We start from the raw sequence: 22,962 nt of genomic DNA, 5'->3' as shown, positions 1-22,962 counted from the left end.
AGCAGGCACTGCGCAGAATATCGATGTCGTTCAAAACTCCGCCTTCTGTTCTCCGATTGGCCCAGGTAAAATAAACTACAAGCAGACACTGCGCAGAAAATTGACRTTCTCTTCTCTGATTGGCCCGGCTAAAAATCTGCCAGTGAAATCCTTGTCTGTGGGAGAAGTCCCAGATGGAGCAGCTGCGTAGGAAGGCAAGGGCCAGGCTAGTTTTTTCTGATATATGTTTGGATTGATTTTAATGTAATCTTTGATGAATGATTTTTAATTTGATATTGGTTGTTTTTATTTTACTTGTGTGTTGTAATTTGTTTTGAATGGGAGTGGTATTTATATAAGCCCATTCAGGCTTCTACCGTTCCCTTACACATGACATATAGTGTTTTATAACAATCGTTTTGTTTTGTTTGTTTGTTTTTGCTGTTTTTTTTCCTGTGTGTTAAATCCCCAAAAAATAAAATGTACACAAACGTTCTGAGAATGCTAGATGAAGCCGATTTTAGACCTTTGACTCGATGCCCATCTTGATGATGCTGCCTGTGATGGTGAAGATGTCGCTGATGATGAGGAGGATAAACCAGCCGTTAATAAACTCAAGCCGGTCTGACCAGCACACTTTACGATCCAGAGCCTCCTTGAAGTAGCTCACAAACTCCTGCAGAACAAGTCAAACAGAAAAACTTACAATTTAGTTTTCCAATCGGGTTGAGACTCTCCACACAGGTCAAACCCCGTGGAGCACCAACAAATCAATTATTAATAAATAGAAACGTGATGCCGTCTCAGTACCTGTCAAGTCCAGTCATCCACTAAAACCCAGACTGGGTAAGAAGCCTGCAGTGTGAACTTAGCCCTAGTTTTCCTACCTGTTGCAGAATGATGCCTCGCAGGATGGAGCGTCCACACAGCAGCAGAGACAGCAGGCACAGCAGAGCCACGGCCACGTCAAACGCTACTCGYGTATAGCTTTCAGCTGGAGGTGCGAGCCGTTAAAAACAACAACAAAACCGTGAGCAGCAACAAACTGGTGTTCWTTTCATTTTAGCAACACAGATTCTCTTTCRCTTGAGCAACAATTTGATCGTGTTCTGATGCAGACGCTCTCATGTATCCATCCAACTACACCTCAGAACATTTAACAATAAGAAGTACGTCAGTAACATGACCTGTTTGTAAGCAGCTAACTTCACCACATTCACACTTCCCTCGTGTCCAAATAGTGGTTCTAAATGAGGTGTCTCACCTTGTCCTGAGACACTCGGGTCTTTACACTCCTTTATTTTCGCTTTGTTTTCCAACCAGATCTTCACTTTGCCGCTGTGAGCCTTGTTGTCCAGAACAATCTAGGAGAAAGAGRAGATGAACGAGTAAACCAGTTTGTTTGAATCCATCTTTTATTTACARGTGTTTCAGGAAATCAACATACAAAGTCTCTGTGTCTGTAATCTTATGTGTTAAAGGTACCATTATGTGGAAAGTGTAGCAGTCGGGGATCTCATTGTTGATGATTGTTTGAATATTGATCGCCTTCAGCTGGAACTGTATGGTTACGTTTATCAGCCTTGAAGGAAAAAAAAAAGACATGTTTATTTTATGCCATCTAGAGGCTKGTAAAGGAAACAGTAAGATAGTAACAGAAACTAAGCATTCTTCTGTTAGAGGTTTTTATTATTTAAAGCCAACCACTGAGTGAAATGTCGTGCTCACAGCTGGAGTGTGCAGCAGAGATAAGTGACTTGAAGAATGTCGACATCAGATACAAAACATCAGCGATAACTTTATCAACTAAGACCAGAYGAGTTTTGGCCGAAGCCACGGGAAAAAGGAAGCCTTACTTGTGGAACTTGAGCGTGAAGTTTTTGTAGCTGCTGGAGAGCGGAGCGGTGGGGACGGACAGAGGGTCCACCCCGATGCAATCTGAACGCAGAGAGAAAGATTGATGGAGAGGTTTGACTGGGTTAAAGCTCATGAAGTATATTCTGTTTTACGTGTGAATGTATAAATTTTGACAGATTTACACAAACAAACAAAATGAAACTTTCATTCACATGTGATTAGGTGACAAAAAATTGTTGATTCAAACGCTGACGACACTTCTTGGTACATTTTGAGTCAAATACAATAAAATGAGGAAGGAAGAAAGTCTGAGATTATGTAATACGTTGTTTTTTCAGGAAACAACGTTACATTTTAAATCAGCAGGGATTTGGTAACTGGTTTAAGAGAAGATGGATGGAGCAAAATATGGAGACTTCCTTGAAGGAGAACTTTTGATGTCTTCCAGGGATTTAGACTGAATTAGAGGTTCACTTTCCAGCAGGAGTACACTGAAACAACACTCTGCTCATTTAAGGGTAACCAAGTAAATGGTCTAGTCGAAGTCCAAACCTGAATCCAACTGAGAATCTCTAGTTTGATTTAAAGATTGATGAACACAAGTCACATCCAAACAATTTTAAAGAGCTGAAACAGTTTGGTCATGAAGCATGGACAATAATTTCACTTTCTCTTACTTGTTTTACAATACATAAACTTTGTATTTTAAATAGATAATTTCTCCAAAAAACAAAACAAAACAAAAACAAAACAAAACAAAAAACCTTCCAGGCTCTTAGCTTACCTTGAAATGACAAAACAGGTTGTTATACCACCTTTAAGCAACTGTTTAAATGTTCAGCAGTTTGAAAAGATTTATATTGGTCTCCACTTGACCCTTTTTTGTGCCTCTTGTGCGTTTTACCATAAATTAAAAGCTTTAATTCTCAAGAAAAAYGTTTAACTTGTGTTTTCTGTCTCTTTGCTGGAGTGATCAGTTGAACATTGTCATGTGACAAATACTCTATACTCTGTTCTCAGATAAACAGTGTCTAAACAATCATCGTTAGTGTCTCCTTTAAAATGGTTCATTCTTGCAGCAGTTCCCAACACTAAAAGTTATCTGGGAGCAACATCTTGTCACRTTGTGTAAAGCTTCTCACATCAATACTACTCAGAGCTGAGAGCAGCTTTTCTTCAGGAGCTGCTGGGGTTGTTAAACGAAGATTCAGCAGCTTATACGTTTTATTTTACCTGTGATGATGTCGGGGTCTATGCTGAACGTGTCGTTGGCCGGGTCGATCCGTCCCTTCTTGTARTACTGCTGGCAGAGCGAGAGCGCGCTGCCATTCACGCCAACATCGTAAACGTATGCGTAGCGCCCCACTGTGGTCTCTGGTAACGTGAGGTACTGAGAGAAAACAACAGAATAAACTAAGAAAAAACAGCTTTTTAAGCGGGTCTGAACAGAGTCAAACTCAACACTACAAAAAAAAGTCTATCTGCAATTTGTTTTCATTTAGAATCTGTACGGCTGATTTGTTTATCAGTTGACAGTTATTGATATTAGAAAACAGATTGTCTCCACATCAGCTGACTAACTATATCACCTCAGTTCTGTAAGATGTTTCATTATCAATATTGATAARTCCCTCTACGATCTGGTTTGTGATGAATTTGTCAGTACGCGTCAACTGAGTAAAGAGCAAAGGACCGAGTACACATCCTTGAGGTGCTCCTTTGTTTAATACGACGTCTTACTACAAATACAAACCTTCTCTGAAGCGTTGACCTCTTTCAGAGWTTATATACCAGCCTTGTCAAACAGAAAAAAAAGATTCAAGAATGATTTATGAAACACATCAACGACTTTTATGGCCTCCAAATTCTCCACAACTCAAGCTAATAATAAAAGAAAAYAACCGACTGTTCAAAACGCGGTTAGCTGAATATTTATAAAAATTGTTCCTGTGTTGATGGCCCCTCAACCTTCCTTCCCCTTACTTTCTCCACAGCATAGAAGATGTGGTCGTAGACATCCTKCTGCGTATAGACGGCAAAGGAGTCATCTGAGGATTCATCGTAGTCTTTGAGGAAWAGATGCTTGAAGGTCATCGTGTTCTCCTCCTTGAACGTCACCACCACCTGGTTACTCAGGCCAAACATCACCAACTAAACCAAAAATAATAAAAAATTAGTTTAACAGGTTGAAGAAMAAGATGGGACTGACAAAAGGACAAAATAACAGCTTGTTTAAAAAAAAGAATAATTACCTGAGCTGTGACAAAAACAATTTTAAGAAGCTGCAGCACCAGCTTGTAAGGTTTGCGGCCCTTGGCGTGATATTTGTCACAGGGACTCATGAAAAAGTATTTGAGCTTTCTGCGGATGGCCTCCTCCTCCTGGTCCGCCCTGACCCAGTGACCTGCTGTTGTTGTTGAGGGATAGCTGTGGCTGATGTGGTTGCCGTCATGGCAGTTCCTCTGATGATCGTGATGATCATGTTCACAGCTGCTGTCTGTGGAGCCGTACCGAGTCACAGAGGAGAGCAGGTTATCCTGCTCCGCTGGATGAATAAAAAAGAAAAAAAAAAGGTTTATGTTTTTAGTCATGCTTGTGTGTTTTGGGCGCTTTCATAATTTATTCTCAGTAAGATGAAAACAAGATGTGAGAGTTGATGTACATRGCGAACAGGAAATCCATCTTTAACAGGGACATGTAGAGACAAACWTAACAACTCTTCATAGTTTCACACATTGTGGCAATTTGAAGTTACCAGTTAATGTTTGTATGTTTTTGGTCAGTGCAAGGGAACTCAAGTTCCCAGAAAAAACCCACACTTGCAAAGAGAGAACAGGGAAACTCCACACAGAAAGGTCACAGCTGGTCATTGAACTTGTAACCTTCTTAACCACTTCCCCAATTAAGCCACTTCTTTGCATCTGGCTGTAAATTGGAACAGCCCCAGTTATTACTGAACTGAGTTCTACTGCATTTAATATGACTTGTTCCCATCATTGGTTAGATCAAATTGACAGTCGTAAATAAACACTATATGTGACCCATCATATCGAAATGAGGATTAAGTCAAATTTGGTCAAAATGACCTCATTACATTTTCARATTCTTGGCTTTAAAAGCTACATTTTGATACCTGGATCATCCTGATATCATAAATAAATCTATAATAACAATCTATAGTAATAATATGACTTAATTTGTTTTGTTGGTTACAATAAAACATAAATATTTGGTCTGAATCCTAATTTTATGTCATTTTAATGAGGAATTTTTGATGTCCTTATAAACAGGAAACCTCAAATTATATTTGAATATTGAGATTTYCCAACTGAAAAGAAACAAAACTTTGCTAGCTCACAGGGAAAATCTCAAACTTTTAAGGCGTTTTTCCTCAAAATCAGGTTTTTTGTTGCTACTGCTCAAAAAAGTGCTTCAAAATTTTGTTTTGATTACATTTCAGACAGTTCATTCAAATTATACATTGTATTATACTTTGACAAAATGCAATTTTTGTTAACATTTTAATCAAAACACTATATCTGCCTTTTTCTCCACATCATAATCCTCATTTCGATGTGATGGGTCACATATAATAAAAACTAAAGTAATAGTGCAATTCAGGGCAAGAAAATGACTGCATGTTGAAATTGCACAATGCCACACAGCTGAGCACAGAAAGGGGAACAGAGAAGAAGACGGTCCGCGTGACGATCGCCTGAACACGAAAGACATCAAGGCAAATCAATGTCAACGATTCAACGACTGTCAGTGTGCAGCGACCTATCATGACTGAGATCGTTGCAGGTCAGCTCGAGTCAGGTCGGCCACTGTCACAACAAACACAACTCATCTACCAGACAGATTGTAATCGGCATCTCAGAAACAGACACATGGCTGAAAGGAAAGTGGAAAACCTGAGCTTCGGATTGATCAACTGTTTTCTGTTAAAACAGATTTTGTTTGGTCTTGAAATAGAAATATATTTGAAATAGAAATAAAGCTGAGTATTCTACGGCAAAGGTGTCTTGCCTGCAGGGCATGTCTGTGCGTCAACGCTCGTTTTTTTTACTGCTGTTACCTTACTTTGACCTGTTTTCTGTTAGACAACATGAGGTCACTTTTATGTTTGTTCCTTCTGATTCCGACTACGGTTGGGCGATACTGCCACAGTAGTTGCACCCCAGCTCCAGAGGTTATAGTAACTAAGTACATTTACTTTGTTACAGTACTTAAGTGATTTTTTTGAAGATTTGCAAATTTTACCAAGTATTATTTTTAAATCGTGACTTTTACTTTTACTTAGTTACTTTAAAACCTAAAAATTATACTTTTACTTCTTTACTTTAAAGTTTAACACCTAGTTACTTGTTACAAATTAAATCTGTCTGAACTCATCATGAAAGGAGTTGTTTATGTGCTCTAAAAAATAAGTGTTGAATTTACTCAACTAAATCATATCAACTATTTCCACTAAACCTAGTAGAGTAAATTTGAGGCAATTTACATATTTTGTTTTAAATAAATTAACAAATTCAATCAACTTGGTTTTGTGGAGCCAGTTTGGTTCTGTAAATTTAGCAGTTTATTTGTTAGAGAGAGTGGAAAAGTACTTTTACTTTCCCAATTTTTGTGAACAGTTTTATGACTTTTATTTAAGTATTTTCTCATCAGTGACAATTATTTTTTATCAAAATCATTTTCTGTTAAGGTAATTTTACTTTTGCTTAGTTATTTTTTCTAGTACTTTATAGACCTCTGCTCAGCTCTGGAATGCACTGCCCCAATCTATACGCAGCCAAAAAAAAAAAAAAACAACATCTGAAAACTTTTGTTTACAAACAGGATTTTAGCTAAGTTTTTTTTTACTACTTGTACTTTTATATGAGTATAATGCTGTGGTGATGTTTTAATTAATTAATTTTTTATGTGAAGCGCTTTGTGATTTTATATCTAAGAAAGGTGCTATATAAATAAACTTAACTTACTTATTGGCAAAAAAATTAGCAGATAACAATATGATGATTAATCCCCTGGAGTCCCTGCATGTCCTAGTCACATGACCAATTTAAATCACTCTAGTCCAGGGGTGCCCAAACATTTTCCTTGAGGGGGCCAAAATGAAAATCTATCGGGGGCTGCGGGCCAAATGCAGTAATATAATATATGAAATACAAATACTTTTTAAAGTAAAGTCCTTTATTTTTAAAGATTAAGCTATGCAGTGGCCCTCTTTTGTTTTATTCTGTGCACTTGGAGAAAGTCTACCATACGCTCAAGTAGTAAAGGCTCATGGGATATTTCATAAATTGATAAAATATGAGTTTTTGTGGCCTTATAAAGTGTGCAAATCTACATGTGGGGTTAAATCTGATCTAAATATTTCTTGTCATTTCATGTTTCATGTTTAATCCTAATAAAACAAAGATAAAGTCAGCACCATGAATGAAAACTACCTTCACTACAGCCCCTTTACATTGTCATTTGACCAATGGAAACACTGTGTTTCTACCTATAGGATAACAGGTTACAACCTTGTAACTTTGGCAACTGTTGGTGGGCCAAATCAAATGGCTTGGCGGGCCAAATTTGGCCCGCGGGCCCCACTTTGGGCTCCTCTGCTCTGGTCGGAAAGATTTGCTCTCGGCAAAAATCTGTGTCAAAAGTACAGACTTCAGGCAACACATCAATTTTTAAATTGTGTTGATAGACCAAGTAAAACCAGAGTGATGATAAATAAACTACACAACTTCTTTTTAAAAGTTTCTCATATTTRAAGCGGAGAGGAGCACCGGTCAGTCTGCCTGGCGGCATTAATATTATTAATCGTCAAGTGCTAAAAAAATTTGATTGTTTTTCTGGTGATTAATTGCGCATGATACAATTTTTCCCAACCCTAATTCTGACATTGAGACTGCTGCACAATAATGGTGGCAGAAAAGTAACTTCTAAACTCTCCCTCATTTGTGTAGCAAGTATATGAACCACTGAAGCAGAAAAAAATAATACATTTTCTAAAGAGTTTGTCACATGTCTGCTGTCATATGATACTAGTGTAGTTCATATCAACAGACATGTTTATAAATTCACTACATAGTTAGGTTAATGAAATGTAAGAGACTGAAGTGTATTTTAAACTCACAGTAATTTATTTTGATCTCAGCTGTGTTTGGAGTAGCCATTAGTTTAACTCTGGCAGAACCGATTCTCCAAACAAAGGTTGTTCAAAGAACTATCTATAGCAGGTAAGATATACATTTTCACACAAAAACATCAATTTATCAATAATTTGTGTAGCTGGAAACAGAAAGTCCTCAACACAAAGCAGATTTATTATTCCTAATGCCTGTCACATGGTTTTAATTCACTTAAACCTGTTGCTTTCAAGAAATAAGAAATGAGGTCAAACAGTTTATCCACCATCTTGTTTTTTTTTATTGTACAAATTCGTCTGTAGGGTTGGTAAACTCAGAATTGGGCTGGACTTCAAAACACAAGACGACTACAACTAAAGCATTTGTTTCTGCTCAGTAAAACCACAGCGTAACATCAGAGGCACTGAGGCATCGCTGTTAGTCAGACACAAAATGTGAGCAGACAAACTCAGCCGGGGTTAGCTGCCCGGACGGACACAGCTGAGAAGTGAAACGGGAGGAAATAAACTGCAAGAGTCCATCATTAGTCATCACAAACCATAAACAAGAGGAAAGTTCAACATTTTAGTCTGCGGCTGTGAATTTTTTTTTTTCAGGCTCATTTAGTTTGTAAGAAGACAAAAAAAAAAGTAAAACAGCTCTGTTATTTTTACAAACAACAAGTTGTGACACAAATTGCCAACAAAAGGGAGGAAGCCATAAACGTGTATCTGTGTCACGTCAATACAGTTATTTGTGATTGCAAAGGTGTGATGTTTCTAACCAGCTGTCAGTGAAGTGAGAATTGTTTTCTTAAGTTGAGTCTCAATCTTTAGGTTTTAGCTCTATTTTGTCCTGAAGCTGTCTGAGCTGAGTTGAAGGAAATCAGCTGGAAAGAATTTACGACCTCACGTGGTTTCCTGCAGAAAGCCAACGCCAAATTTAAAGGAATCACTTCTTGTGTGAACACACTAGTTCCTTCTTTGCACTGCATAACCCGCTCAGCTCATCATCATCTCTGTCAGCTGTAAATGTAGCCGGTGCTGCGAACTGGATAACAAAGGCATTTAAGGCACTGGTGACAGAAACGACAAACCCGTTCATATCTTTGATCAGAGGAGTGTGCTGCTGATTGTCACAGAAGGCCGTTATCAGACCAGGGTTTTTTTTTAACAAGCCACCCAATAAGCAACCCAGGCTAGATGGGATTATGAAAACATCCAGCTTTTCTGGTTCACAGCCATCTCCAGGATAATAAACTTATGCAGCTGCTGATCAGTCAGCCGTGACTGAAAATCTATCAACAGTCATATATCAGCCTTTAAATCTAATCTAGTTATCGAATGAAAACGGCTGAAAAGGGGTTAACAGAACAAAACTTTGACTTTACACCGAAGCTAAATGCATCTCGTTTTGACATGATGGCAGACGTGCTGAAAACAAAATTCTGTTCTTCAAAAAGAAAAAAATTGTATAGGTCTTCTGGACGGGTTCTTCTCTAATGAAACGTTTCGTCTCTCCTCCAAGAGACTTCATCAGTCCGAGAGTTTCAGGCAAAATTCAGGCTTTTAAGCACTGCCTCCATGTGACTGTACTCACATCACATGGCTATCGTTGACACCTAATTAACACCTATTGTTAACAGGAGGTGGAGTGATACTGGCAATAGCAGCGCTGTAGGAGGGGGACAACTGAAAACGGAGGCCTCCACCTCTGTTTAATGATGGACGGTCTTTCTTCACAAAAATGGCTTCTTTTACTCCTCTCTCAAACCAACGTTCCTCTCTATCAAGAATGAGAACATCCTCATCTCTGAAAGAGTGACCGCTGGCCTGTAAATGAGTGAAAACTGCAGAGTTCTGGTTCAAAAGAATGTCCCAACACAGACGAGCTACATCTAATGGCCAGAACTCTGCACTCATTTACAGGCCAGCGGTCACTCTTTCAGAGATGAGGATGTTCTCATTCTTGATAGAGAGGAACGTTGGTTTGAGAGAGGAGTAAAAGATGCCATTTTTGTGAAGAAAGACCGTCCATCATTAAACAGAGGTGGAGGCCTCCGTTTTCAGTTGTCCCCCTCCTACAGCGCTGCTATTGCCAGTATCACTCCACCCCCTGTTAACAATAAGTGTTAATTAGGTGTCAACGATAGCCATGTGATGTGAGTATCTGTCACATGGAGGCAGGGCTTAAAAGCCTGAATTTTGCCTGAAACTCTCAGACTGAAGAAGTCTCTTGGAGAAGAGACGAAACGTTTCATTAGAGAAGAACCCGTCCAGAAGACCTACACAAATTTTTTCTTTTTGATTTTTTTACCTGGATTACTGAGATGCATCAGGACTAGGGGGTGTAAGAAAATATCGATACACTGAAATATCGCGATATTTCATTTCCTGATACTGTATCGATATTCTAAAGCCCTGTATCGATTTTTTTATTAAGGTTTAAAATGTCAACTTTCCTGCCAGCCATTCTTTTTATGTTGTAGTTCAGCCTCTGACCACTAGTTGGCAGCAATGAGCCAGCCATTTGGCTCGTCTACCTCTTGAGCGCCAGAGAGTAAGAGAGCATTAGCATTGTGAGTAAACATTAGCTTCATGCTCAGTAACTAACAGTTACTTATTTGTCAGAATGTCTGTATTTTAAGCCAAATTAAGTGTCTTGTGCACTCTTTTTTCCAACTGTAGTCAGCTTTCACGTTACGCATATAGTGCATGTGTCTATCACCTCGAGCGAGCTCGGCACTCCCCCCGTGACATAAAACTCTGTCTGTTGCTCTCAATGTCCAGCTGATCGCATCAAAGTCCATATACTTTAAGTTTATCCTGCTGTGTTTGTTTCAAAAACGGTTTAACTCGTTTAGCTTCTCAATTTCCTAACTGTTTTTTTTTCAGGACCTGCCCTGCTGTTCGACCCACAGTTACACAAATCATGTTCTGGATGCAGGTCAGCTGATCCCAGAAACTCTGTGTGCAGCAGCTTCATATCATCTGTTTACTGAACTTTATGACAACCAAAAATATCTCAATATATCGCCTTGTTTACAGTATCGAAATATATAGGGATTTTTCGGGATATATCGTATCATGATCCCTCTGTCATGATATGTATCGTATCGCCAAATTCTTGCCAATACACAGCCCTAATCAGGACATTCTGTTCTTCATTCTGTCAGGAGATGTCTCCGTCAGATGTAGACACATAGATGCACAACAACAAGCAAGACTAATAATAATCCATGAAGGATTTTTGGTTGGATGCATGGTTAGTTTTGTGGGATCTGGTGGTCCAGACACTGTGTCAAACAGCAGAAACTCTGCAACCTCAACACAATAACACAAGGAAACTGCAGTACAAAACTGTAATCATAGCAGGTGATTCAGTAATTACAGTCTTCACTTCATGCAGCTGAAGTCAAAGCTTCAAAACAACAAACGACAACTGAAAATAGATAACTTTTTCAACGTTTAAACAATTATTATTGTCAAAATACTAATTAAAAAATGTCTCTTTCGTATAGTTTAAACTCCTAGCCTTCACTGCCACTTCATGTGAGATGTGTTGAGGATGACTCTCAGCTATTACCACACATTTTTTTTTAGTTAAATATCTGTCAAATTGACTACGTTGTTATGTTTTTTGTGTTTGTTGAGGTTGTGGCAGCAATGTTTACTAGTTGTTGATGAGCATCCATTGATTGGTTTCTGTTTCATTAGATATTTTGCTGACAGACAAACAAAAATACCTTTAAGAATACAAAGTCTGACCTAACTTTACTGATGTTGTCTCGTGATGAATGATGAATAATCTGAGAGGGAAAATAATCCTACTTGAGTACAATCAGAGCCCAAACACTCCTGTAGAAACAAGTCAGATACACAGTAAGAACCACCAAAGCATTTTTAATCTCCTGGTTCATTTTAAAACACGAAGATAAAGCAGCAAACATCCAACTACATGTTTACATAAGGAGGACAAAAACTCGCGACTAAAAAGCGAAGTTAGTTTTGAAATTAATTCTTACCAGAGAGGTCCTGGCGTCCTGATTCAGCCATGGGATTAAATTAAAATAAATCATTAAATAAGGTGAAGAACTGCGACGGTATTCATCGGGACAGCAGTTTATTTCCTCTCCGTAGCTGTTCGGGTTATGGTCCTCTCTGTTCTCCGGTCTCTGTTTTTGCGCAAACTCTCTTCCGCTTTGTCTGATCACGTGACCGACACCACGTGACCACCAGACAAACTCCCTCTGGGCCACAGCGAAAAATAGAAAAAGAGATTCCCCCAAGTTCTGACTTTAATCTCAGAGTTCTGAGTCTTTCTAACTTTAATCTAATCTTTAATCTTAAGATAAAAGTCAGAATTTTGCCTTTTTTTTCTGAGATTAAGTCAGAATTTAGGGAAAATTATTATTTTTTCCTCTGTGGCCCTAATTCTCTTCTGTAACCTACTAATCCTCTTCCCTATATTCAGTTGAGTTTATTCATATAGCACAAARTCACAACATATGTCGTCTCAGGTATACAAAAAAAAAAAAACTTGACGTAATGAGCTGCTACTGTATTTCATGGTGGGATAAAGGGTATTTATATTTTTATTACATAAATATCATCAAAAATGTAGAAAGGTTTACTTAAGACCACCTTATTTCAAATTCCTTTCAGTTTTATTCACAAAATTCTCATTTGATAGACTGAGGAGTTTAATTTAGGATTAAAATTTTACTCAGCTGACTTTTAAATAATCAGCACATAAGCATTTATCCATCAGGTGTAGTATTACGTTACTGCTGCCGCATAAAACTGAGAAATATGTGGTACAGCTCTCCTGTCAGTTAAATAGCTGCAGCAGTGGTTTGGGTCCCACTGTGGATCTTAAAATATAAAATTAAGGATGTTRAAACAATTTTCTGGATTAATTGCATTTATGGAATAACTTGCCAAAAACGTAACAGTTTACTTAAGAGCTTGATTAGTGTCGTTTTGAATGGATCGATGAGCCAAATTAATAAAGACCTATAAGCTCTAAGATGATTTGTTTTAGTTTGTGGAAATTATCCTCTGAAGGATGTGCGTGAGGCGGGTCTGCTCATATAAACAGGCCAAGTTTGTGTCTGTTTGCATACAAATACTGGCAGAACAGCCCTCATACACAAGAACCACCTTATTTGCATCTCAACAAAAGGTTAATCCCTGATGAAATTATTTTACCAGACCGTTACAAGGAGGGAGGGTCACCTGTGGTTTTATAAACCAAGTGGCAAGAATGGGATTAAAAAAGAGGAAACAGCACAACAGAGTGACGTCATGACCATCTATATATAATGATGAGTATTGTTGGAAGGGCATAGTTAGCTCCAGACTGGGAATTAGTATTTGCGTCTTGTGTTTCTTCTGCAAACAGGTTTGAGTGAGTGTCAGAAAAAGCATGGATGGAAAGCAATGTTCAGGTTAAGTGTTGTTAAATAAACTTTTATTTAAAGTTAAGCAGATCCGTTTTGCAAAATGAGGCAAAAAAAAACATGACCCCCAAATCACCACCAATATCAGCCGTCGGCAGTCTTGATTTCTAAACATCAATGGTCAAAAAAACCCCACAAAAACCACAGTTTCCTTTCTTCTTTATTTAAATATTTACATGAAAACCACTTTTATGTAATTTAATTTCAAACCAAAGTGACACAGAAGCTCAAGTTAGAAGTACATTATCATTACATCCAACTATCGTGGCCTGAAACATGTAAAWGACTTTCTCTAGATGTTTGTTTTTTAGGAGCTTTTGTAGAAACATGACGTTACAAACCAAAGATTGTATATGATAATACAAGAACCATTACAGGAACTCAGAATATAGGAGACAAATGAGACTTTTCCTCATTAAATATAAAAAATAACTTAAGATGCGATTCTTCAGATGTTGTATTCTGTTGGTTTACATAAATCTTGCCTTGCTGTTGTRTGTTTAAATATTACTTTTTTCTAATACATTTCGATGTAATCAGTTATTTCACATCTAAAAGAAAAGAATTAATACCGTGATTGTGTGCGAGCASTTAGCGGAACCTCAAGGCCCGCATCCTCAGTGCACAGACTGTGGTTTCAAAAATACAACACGGCAGCTTCTGTAAACTGCGTCATGCTGGTTTTCAATGGTCTCGATTCCTAACAGCAACACAGGAAGGCGGGAACTTCTGGTCTAGTAGTATAAGATATGTTGATGGTGCAAACAGGCAAAGGGGCGACAAACAAGACCTGTGATGTTTTTGTACACAAACTGCTTGTCCTATAGCCATGAAAACACTTTTATTATCTTGTAACTCTGTCCTAAAAATAACGTTTAGGTACAAATACGACAATATATCTATTTACTTGTCACACAGTGCAACCTTCCATGCACATTATCATTTATATTTAATTCAGCAAGGGATTAAATCAATATTTGTTGCTAATGACCATATCAGTCCAGCATGTTCATGAAAACTGGATTTTATTATTTTAACTACAAAGAAACCTTTATGTYAACTTCTGTTGTTTTTCTTGACCAAATTAACAATTTTGACTAAAGCTGCATTGAAAATGAAGATAAGATGCATCACTCCCCTTTAATAAGTTTACAATCCAGTGTCAACTTTAAAAACATCTCGTGTCAAACAACGCCACACCTCCACGCTGACAAAAACCAGCAGCGCCTCATCCCTTCCTCCTCTATCTGCCCTCCAGGGCTTTGTCTCTGGCGATCACGGCCTCATCRAACTTGATCATGAGCGTGGTGCCTTTGTGCCAGTGGACGGTGACTTTGGCGGGGAAGCCGCTGTGCGAGAGGATGGCCTCCACGATGCCCCCGGTGAAGGCTGCACAGTTCAAGCTGCTGGTTTCCTTCGGAACGGAGATGAAGGTGTTGACGAGGGGCTCTTTCTCGATGATGTAGTACGTCTTGTCGTCGTCGTTGGCCTGCTCCAGTTTATCTGCCTCCTTTCCAAACAGCGCTCTCCACACGGATACCTGTGAAGGGGAGAATGACAGGTTCATATAGATGCAGGTTTAGCTCCTCCACGTTTACTGACATCACATCTGCAGTTATTTAACCAAACCTACTTTCTCCTCTGAAATTAAACGTCAGATTAATCTAAAACCTGCAAACATAAATATGTGAGTTTATTACAGTGTGCCCTGTGGGTGTGTACCTTAATAAACAGCAGAATGTTCAGCACTTTGGTCTCTCTCTTGCCATTCTTYTCCCTCAGGACCAGCACGTCCAGCATGCTGGCTCCCACACTCTTCCCCAGGTCGGACAGGCGCGCCTGCAGCTCGGTCACCGAGTACACCCGGCCCTGGCAGTACTGCACCACCTCCGAGAAGAGGAGGGCGAAGGCGTTCACGCTCACCTCGGTCTTGGGCCGGCTCAGAGGCCGCTCCAGAATCATGGACTTGCCTTTTGTGAAGCGCGCCTCCATTGTTGTGACTTTTTATGGGCTGCTACTGAGCGGCTAATGCCAATGCTAACCAGACCARACTGACGTAAAACATGCGCAGCACAAACACCAAACAAATAACAACTAAAAACTACAAATGATCTACTGAAAGCAAAACTAAACAATTTTAGCTTTCAAACTCCCTTGTATGACGAAGGCCCASCTTTTGTTTTGGTTTTGGTACTTCCGGATTAGAGGGGTCGTCACGTGACATCTCTTCGTCTATTGGGYGCATTACTGCCACCTACTGGACAGGAGAGTCCAGGGAGCAGGGGAAAAGACTCACACATCATTTTTAAAAGTAAAAAATATACATAAACAACATGCAGTCAAAAATATTTACTTTAATTTTTTAAGATTTCTAATTAATTAAAAAACAATATAACAGGACCAAATCAATGGAGTCCTCAAAGTGAATTCAGTGACTTAAAGTTTCATTTACTTGAAGACTGTAAAATCACTGAGAAATAAAAATATTATTTTGTCATTACAAGTTTTAGGTTGAATGTTAACTTAAAATATGTACGAAAGAACTTAATACTGTTAAGAAATTAAAAAAAGTTATATGCAAAGAATAAAGTCCAAAAWACAAGAATAAAGTTATTTCAAGATTAAATGGGAATTGGAAACTCTCTAAAACCAATAATCCCCTGGCAGATTGTAATTAAACTTACAAAAATTAATAAATGGATGGACAGTAGCTTCATTAAGTTTTGGAAACAATCTAATGTAAGCTGGCTATCATTGCCGACACCATCGATTTGAGATTTGATCTAAAAGTTGATGTTTAGTAACTGAGAGTCACTCACAAAATATTACACAATATTTCAAGATAAATTTTTTTGTAAACTTATTTCTCAGTTTAATTTTTTTGCATAAATCTGGCATGGAAGCTGGCARGTGATATKCATTCCTTCAAGCGATGCTTGGRCTTTTACTTTCAGTTATTTTAAGCACATTTTTTAAAGTCTGCAATCAGTCACTTATTAATGAACTTATAGTAACCAAAGACATTTCCGGACAGGGGTTGTGTTTAACAAACACATACATCACATGAGATGGTAAACATTAACCGTAAATCATATTATGTCTGTTTCGTCTCCTGAACACGAAGAAAGCGTTAAAAGGCTCTACATGCAGAAGGAGACACATGTAACAGAGTGAGGMAATAGATTAGTAAAAAGAAAAATATATTCTTATAATGAATGTTTAAATGAGGTACAAACTTCACTTTTGCTGTGACAAACGTTGACGGACTGTAGGTTGAGTCAATATTTGGACCCRTCAGTGCACAAACAGAACCCTCTGTTTGTTGAGACATCACATTGCACTCATGCACATATTCTTTCAGAAGACTCCACAATGTTACTTTGGTGCATCTTATTTTTATGTTTTTAGATGAATGCCTTACATTGGATCATTTTAGTTCACTGAAAATTTCAAAAAAGCAACAAGGAACATGGCTTTCTTTGGATGGACGTTTTTTGTTCTGGCTTTTTTTTATTTTCTAACTGTCTGCAGCAGGCCGACAGGTGAGCTCACCTGATTTAAATTCTTTATGACGCTATGTAGTTTCTTTTTCATTTTCCRTCATCAAAATAGTGAATGTTTAACTCTTATAAAAAACACTTTTTTAAAGCCACTTATTTTTTACAAAGTGCTTTACAATGCTTTTTCTCATTCACTCATAATATGATATTTAGAAATTTATAGTCAGCACACCACTTTACACAATTTTTAAACTATCAAAAATACTAAATATTCAAATTTATTGCACATCAGAAATATTTTTACACATTTATTTATTACTATACTTGCATAAAAGTACAATTATAAGAAATTGTGTCCATAAAAACACGAGGAAATGAAGGAAATGTCATGTTGTGGTTTTTATGTAAATTTTATGGGACCTTTTTAGTTGTTATTTTTGTTTTGTCTGATTTACTGCTTCATAAGAACTAAAGTGTTTCATGTTTTTTGCAATGGACCCAGGCTTGTGAGCCTCTGGTCAGTAATCRATACGATTCAATAAAATACAACACAATTGTCATACTTGATGGGTTGATTATATTGTTGATTTCAGATCATTGTTGTATTCTTTGGGTTTTTCATTTGCCTTTAGTTTCTCCTGGCTCCTTGTGTCATTTGTCATTTCTCTCAGTCATTCTTGTTCCTCTGTTAACGCTTCACACCTACTTCTCATTGGTTCGTTAGTCTCTGTTTTCCTGCTTCTTGGTTTGTTTGCTGCAGTGTTGTACAAAATACCTCAAATTGAGTAAAAGTACAARTATCTTACCAAAAAATTACTTTGGTAAAAGTTAAAGTCTCCTTTAGGAATATTACCTGAGTAGAAGTATTAAAGTATCTGATATTAATTGTACTTAAGTATTAAAAGTGTTGATTTAAAATAAGCAGTTAGATTTTCTGTAACAACATTTATTAGGAGGTGACCTCCCACCAAAATGCAGAAATTACTATGTTGTATTAAAATAATTAATTTATGTTAAATTTAGGATGCACTAGTTTAACTGTTTCAGTTTATATACATATATCAAGGCTGCACAAACATTTTTTTCCAAAATGAAATTCTATCTGAGGGCTGCAGCCAAATACAATAATATAATTCATGAAATACAAATACTTCTTAAGTACAGTCCTTTTATTTTAATGATTATGTCCTGCTGGAGTGTGACATGATTTGTTTGTGTACAAACTAATACAGTATCAGAGTTTTATATTTATACTTCTTATTCAACCACAATTAAATTAACTCTGTCTAGGACGCACAATTTATATGGATAGTATTTATATTTTTCAATAACAAGCTGGAATGAAAACAAGCAAAAATGAAATAAAAGTAACGACTTTCTACTTGTCTTTTTTAAAAATGTAAGGAGTAGAAAGTACAGATAATTGTGTGAAAATGTAAGAAGTAGAAGTTAAAAATTAGGAGGAAAAATAATTACTCAAGTAAAGTACAGATACCCAAAAAAATTCATCTGAAGTACAGTAACAAAGTATTTGTACTTAGTTACTTTACAACTCTGGTTTGCTCTCATTGAAAATGTCTAATAAAATCTATTTTACTCTTTGTCTGTGGTTGAATTGTCTTCAGTTGTGCACTTGCGCAGCATGGAMAGCTTCATTCGAGCCGTGCAGCAGGTTGAGGACTCCAACCCAGGTCTGTCCCCCTTGACTCTGGTCCGAGCCCTGCGCAGGACTGCAGGCCACGATGACGTCATGACCATTCATTTCCTGGGTGCTTCCTATGATCTGAACGGCACAGAGCTTCTGGAGGAATCGATTCTGAATGCAACGTCCTTCAGCTTTTTTGACAAGGCCATCCACCACAYTGTGACGGACCACGGAGAAGAACGGGGGGTGGTCCTCGCTCCGGACGGCACCACCGTGGCCCTGGCGCCCTTACTGTTGGGGATTGAATCAGGGCTGAAAGCCAAGGCAGAGGGGACTCAAGCTGTTGGGATTTTCCCTCTCACCCTCRGCAGGACGCTGGGCCTCTCGTTCCTCAGCCTTCAGGACCTCCCAGCCTTTCTACGTCTTGGGCCCAATGGCTGCTGGGATAACGTAGAGCACCCAAACGTGTACAAGCTGTCTCAGCCTGCCACTTTGGCCACAGACGCCATAATCAATGGTGGTATGGATGGAGTTATCCTGGGCATGGACCTGAGTGGTCTACCTCCGTCTGAGCARCCCCGGAACCTCAGTGAGATCTTAAAATCGTATTACAGTTTCACTCTGAGCAAGGAGCAGAGTCTGGACGGCGTGACSGACCACATCAGTCCCAGGAGGAGGGAGCTCTCCAGATCCCTGCTGGAGTCACTTGATCTTCAGAACCAAGTCATGGGGACACTAGCTTTGGTGTGGAAGCTGGAGAAGACAGAGTGGATTGCTCAGGACACAGGGATACAARAGGCGGTGAAGGATGGATTGCAGACATTTGTACACAGATACTGGGGTGAGTATTTGAATTTTGGTACCTCAAAACCTGACATTTAAAAGTTTTTTCAATGAATGAATGCTCTATTCTTGCCCTCCTACATGCAGACTGCCCTCAGATCATCCCTCGCTGCCAGTGGGGGGCAAAAGCCTACCGRGGTACACCCATCCCTCTGTCCCTTCCCCTCCAGTTTCTCTACATTCACCATACCTACGAGCCTTCATCGCCCTGTTTGTCCTTTCCGAGCTGCTCTCGTGACATGAGGTCCATGCAGCGTTACCACCAAGAGGATCGAGGGTGGAGGGACATAGGATACAGGTAACTGACCAACAATTAATAGCTCATTGAATCCCTTGATTTTGAGGTATATTGTGTATTAATAGGGGAACTAATTTCCTGATTAGTGCCTTTGGGCTTTTGTAACTTTTTTAAATTCATTAGTGGATTAGCACTCGCTAAACTTATGAGCAAAATTTAGAAACACCGAGATCTTTAAATGTTATTTAGAATTAATTCTTGCTAATTTTTTAGTGCGTTAGAGCTTTACAATTAGCTCATGCTAAATTCTTCAGTGAGCTTTAGAGTTAGCTCTTGTTAAATTTTCAGTGTCTTAGTGCTTTAGAGTTGGCTGTTCCTACATTTTTCAGTGCGCTAGTGCTTTCGAATTAGCTTTTGCTAAAATTATCAGTGCAATAGAGCTTTACAATAAGCTTTAGCTAAATTCTTTAGTGCGTTAGAGCTTTCAAATTAGCATTTGCTAATTTTTTTAGTCTGTTAGTGCTTTAGAGTTAGCTCTTGCTAAATGTTTTAGTGCATTAGAGCTTTGGAATAGCATTTGCTAAATTTTTCACTAYGTTAGTGCTTCAGAATTAGCTCAAAAAGAAAAAAAACAAGTATAGGTCCTCTAGATGGGTTCTTCTTTAGTGAAACGTTTCGTCTCTCCTCCAAGAGACTTCTTCAGTCTGATGAGTTTCAGGTGAACTCAGCCTTATAAGCACTGCCTCCACATGGACAAACAGGTTAGTCACGTGCAAAAAGAGAACCATTGACTGACAATAGACTTGATTAGCTCTATTTAGTCACATGCAAAAGATGGCCCTCTTTTGCATGTGACTRACCTGTTTGTCCATGTGGAGGCAGTGCTTATAARGCTGAGTTCACCTGAAACTCATCAGACTGAAGAAGTCTCTTAGAGGAGAGACGAAACGTTTCACTAAAGAAGAACCATCCAGAGGACCTACAGAGATGCATCAGGACATTTAGAATTAGCTCTTGCTAAAATTTTCAGGGCATTAGTGCTTAGATTTAGGGGAGCTAAATATTTGAGTTAGTGCTTTAGGGTTAGTGCATGAATTTTTTGATTAGTGCTGCCCACCACTGAAACACATCGTGGTTTCTCCGCACCCTCAGCTTCGTGGTGGGCTCTGATGGATACGTCTACGAGGGCAGGGGTTGGAACCACCTCGGCCGTCACACGAGGGGACACAACTCYATCGGCTACGGCGTGTCGATCATCGGCAACTACACGGCCTCGCTGCCGTCTCGCCACGCCATGGACCTGATACGCCACCGGCTGGTGCGTTGCGCCGTGGACGGAAAGGGACTCGCCACCAACTTCACCATCCACGGCCACAGACAGGCGGTGAACTACACTGCCTGCCCAGGAGACGCTTTATTCTCAGAAATTAGAAGCTGGGAGCATTTCAGGGAGTAACAGAATAGTTTCGACTAATATTTTTACAAAAAGGATTCATGATGAATCCAAAATGAATTTCCCCTTGAGGTATTCTACATGTGGAGCAACACTGATTTTTAAAAGACAAATTATACACAAACCCACACACACATTTAATGTTAAACAATCCTGATAACCTGCATTGTATGTTGTATTTAAATTAAGTTAATAATTATTGCCAAAATGTTAATGATTTTCACTATTTTAAGTTAATTAGGTTCATTAATGATGATCCAGTCCTGGATGTGTTGCTGTTGGAACAAACTAAACAAACTTTGTTTAAATTACAAACTAGTTCAACAGAGATGAAGGAAAACACTGAACTTAACTCTTCAAAATCAAACACTCAAAAAAGAAAAAAAAAAAGAAAAAAAAACCCAACAAAAAAATCTAACAGCGAGCTCTCTAAGTCATAATAAAATATATGTCTCTTGGCTATTATGTTTTGTTTTTCAAACAATGAATCAAGTTTTACTTCGGCTCAGCTTTAAAAGAACAGTATGCCCGGTCAGTTCAAACGGTGAAGTTTTAACCTTTAAAACTGAGGTGGGCTGCTCTGTTTGCAGACAACTCACATGCAAATCCCTTTCACTTCCCTCTCTCCATAGGGTCATTATTGTCTGGTTGACAAAATAAAACTAATCAGGTGCAAAAACTGTATTTTAATAGTTTGAAAGATGAAAACTGATATCCTCCTCTGCTTATTTTTTAATTCTTATTTGACAAAGATGAATTTCTTCACTCATCCTCTTGGCTCAAATTGTAAAGTCACACTTTTTAGTTTATATTTAGAACGCTTCTTGGATGAGTATCAAACTCTTCTGATTCCTGAACGACTCATGTTGCCTTCTGGTCAGGGATGAGTTTCTGTTTCAGTCATCAAACAGAAACCATCATTATTATTAATAGTGACCCCTAGAAGAGTTAAAAATATTCCACCCAATGAGGCGAGAGTGCATTGCTGCAGCCTCATGTCTCCAAGGGCTGAAAGCTGAAAGTGAAAGTGAAACGAATTCAGTTATTCTATAAAATAAACGCCCCTGKTTTGAGTTTCATACCTGCAGACTGAGGACTTTGTGCGGTAACTCTACAGTTAGGAGTTGATTTTCTTTTATTAATGATGTCATTTTCCTTCAGCTGAGGCAGTAATCACATGCACAGGTATACAGCAATAAATACAAAGAAATATTTACGTTATTTTTTAATTGTCTTTTGGAGGACAACACAGGAAGAGAAGAAAGGACAAGATGGAGTGACCATAAAATGACAATAAATGAAAATTGGTGCCAGCTRTTTGTTTGTTAGCAAAATATCTCATGAACCACTGGACGGTTCTTGATGAAAGTCTCAGAAAGTAATCTCTGGATGCACAGCTACAACTGATTAACTTTTGGAGTCACCCTCAGCTCATCCTCCTTAGTCAGTTTTAYGGATAGAGTTAAAACTKGGTGTGGTAGAAGCTGAACATTATTCACAACACATTCTATGAGATTTAAAAAGTTCTCAGGAGATCTAACATTTACGAGTTTCTCATAACTTTATTTTTACTTTATGTTTTACCGAACAGTATTAAAAGTGTCTGATTCTAATAGTTTGAACCTTAGCAGAGGTTTTGGTTTTGCTGCAGCTGAATGACATTAGTAGGAGCAGAGGTTAAGTAGAGTTCATGTAACCTGCTGTGCTGCTCATTACCTGCCTTTGTGACGAACAAAAAGAAGTCGGACGCCGTGGAGCCGTTTGTGCAGCAGCACCACTGATGCTGACAGTTTTTTCTGAAACTGCACACACACACACACACACACACACACACACACACACACACACACACACA

At 38.5% G+C, this 22,962-nt stretch overlaps 3 protein-coding genes and 1 long non-coding RNA gene across 4 annotated transcripts in view; 1 reads left to right on the top strand and 3 right to left on the bottom strand.

Annotated features, from left to right (window-relative positions):
• Positions 1-12,148, bottom strand: part of mcoln1a (mucolipin TRP cation channel 1a) — a 19,008-nt gene extending 6,860 nt beyond the window's left edge. The window contains exons 1-9 of the mRNA XM_014005003.1: positions 11,992-12,148; positions 4,089-4,381; positions 3,820-3,987; positions 3,070-3,226; positions 1,836-1,917; positions 1,465-1,561; positions 1,244-1,343; positions 867-973; positions 506-655 (exon numbers count right to left, since the gene is read on the bottom strand). Coding sequence (XP_013860457.1) covers positions 506-655; positions 867-973; positions 1,244-1,343; positions 1,465-1,561; positions 1,836-1,917; positions 3,070-3,226; positions 3,820-3,987; positions 4,089-4,381; positions 11,992-12,022 — 1,185 coding nt within the window. The 5' untranslated portion in view covers positions 12,023-12,148. The remainder of the gene's footprint in view (positions 1-505; positions 656-866; positions 974-1,243; positions 1,344-1,464; positions 1,562-1,835; positions 1,918-3,069; positions 3,227-3,819; positions 3,988-4,088; positions 4,382-11,991) is intronic.
• A 7-nt stretch (positions 12,149-12,155) lies between these two features.
• LOC106515292 (uncharacterized) overlaps positions 12,156-22,962 on the bottom strand; it is an 11,731-nt gene continuing 924 nt past the window's right edge. The window contains exons 2-3 of the long non-coding RNA XR_001309988.1: positions 15,651-15,654; positions 12,156-12,166 (exon numbers count right to left, since the gene is read on the bottom strand). This is a non-coding gene — a long non-coding RNA (uncharacterized LOC106515292). The remainder of the gene's footprint in view (positions 12,167-15,650; positions 15,655-22,962) is intronic.
• trappc5 (trafficking protein particle complex subunit 5) lies at positions 13,571-15,630 on the bottom strand. Its single transcript, XM_014005006.1, has 2 exons — positions 15,151-15,630; positions 13,571-14,968 (listed from the first exon to the last, which is right to left on the bottom strand). Exons 1-2 carry the CDS (start codon positions 15,418-15,420, stop codon positions 14,672-14,674), a joined length of 567 nt encoding a protein of 188 aa, XP_013860460.1. The 5' UTR covers positions 15,421-15,630; the 3' UTR covers positions 13,571-14,671.
• Positions 16,803-22,953, top strand: LOC106515288 (N-acetylmuramoyl-L-alanine amidase). The gene is made up of 4 exons (XM_014005004.1): positions 16,803-16,970; positions 18,554-19,414; positions 19,504-19,714; positions 20,807-22,953. Exons 1-4 carry the CDS (start codon positions 16,898-16,900, stop codon positions 21,108-21,110), a joined length of 1,449 nt encoding a protein of 482 aa, XP_013860458.1. The 5' UTR covers positions 16,803-16,897; the 3' UTR covers positions 21,111-22,953.

This window comes from Austrofundulus limnaeus, unplaced genomic scaffold, assembly GCF_001266775.1.
Source record: "Austrofundulus limnaeus strain Quisiro unplaced genomic scaffold, Austrofundulus_limnaeus-1.0 Scaffold27, whole genome shotgun sequence".
Classification (NCBI taxonomy): Eukaryota; Metazoa; Chordata; class Actinopteri; order Cyprinodontiformes; family Rivulidae; genus Austrofundulus; species Austrofundulus limnaeus.
This window is presented reverse-complemented; position numbering and strand designations above follow the sequence as displayed.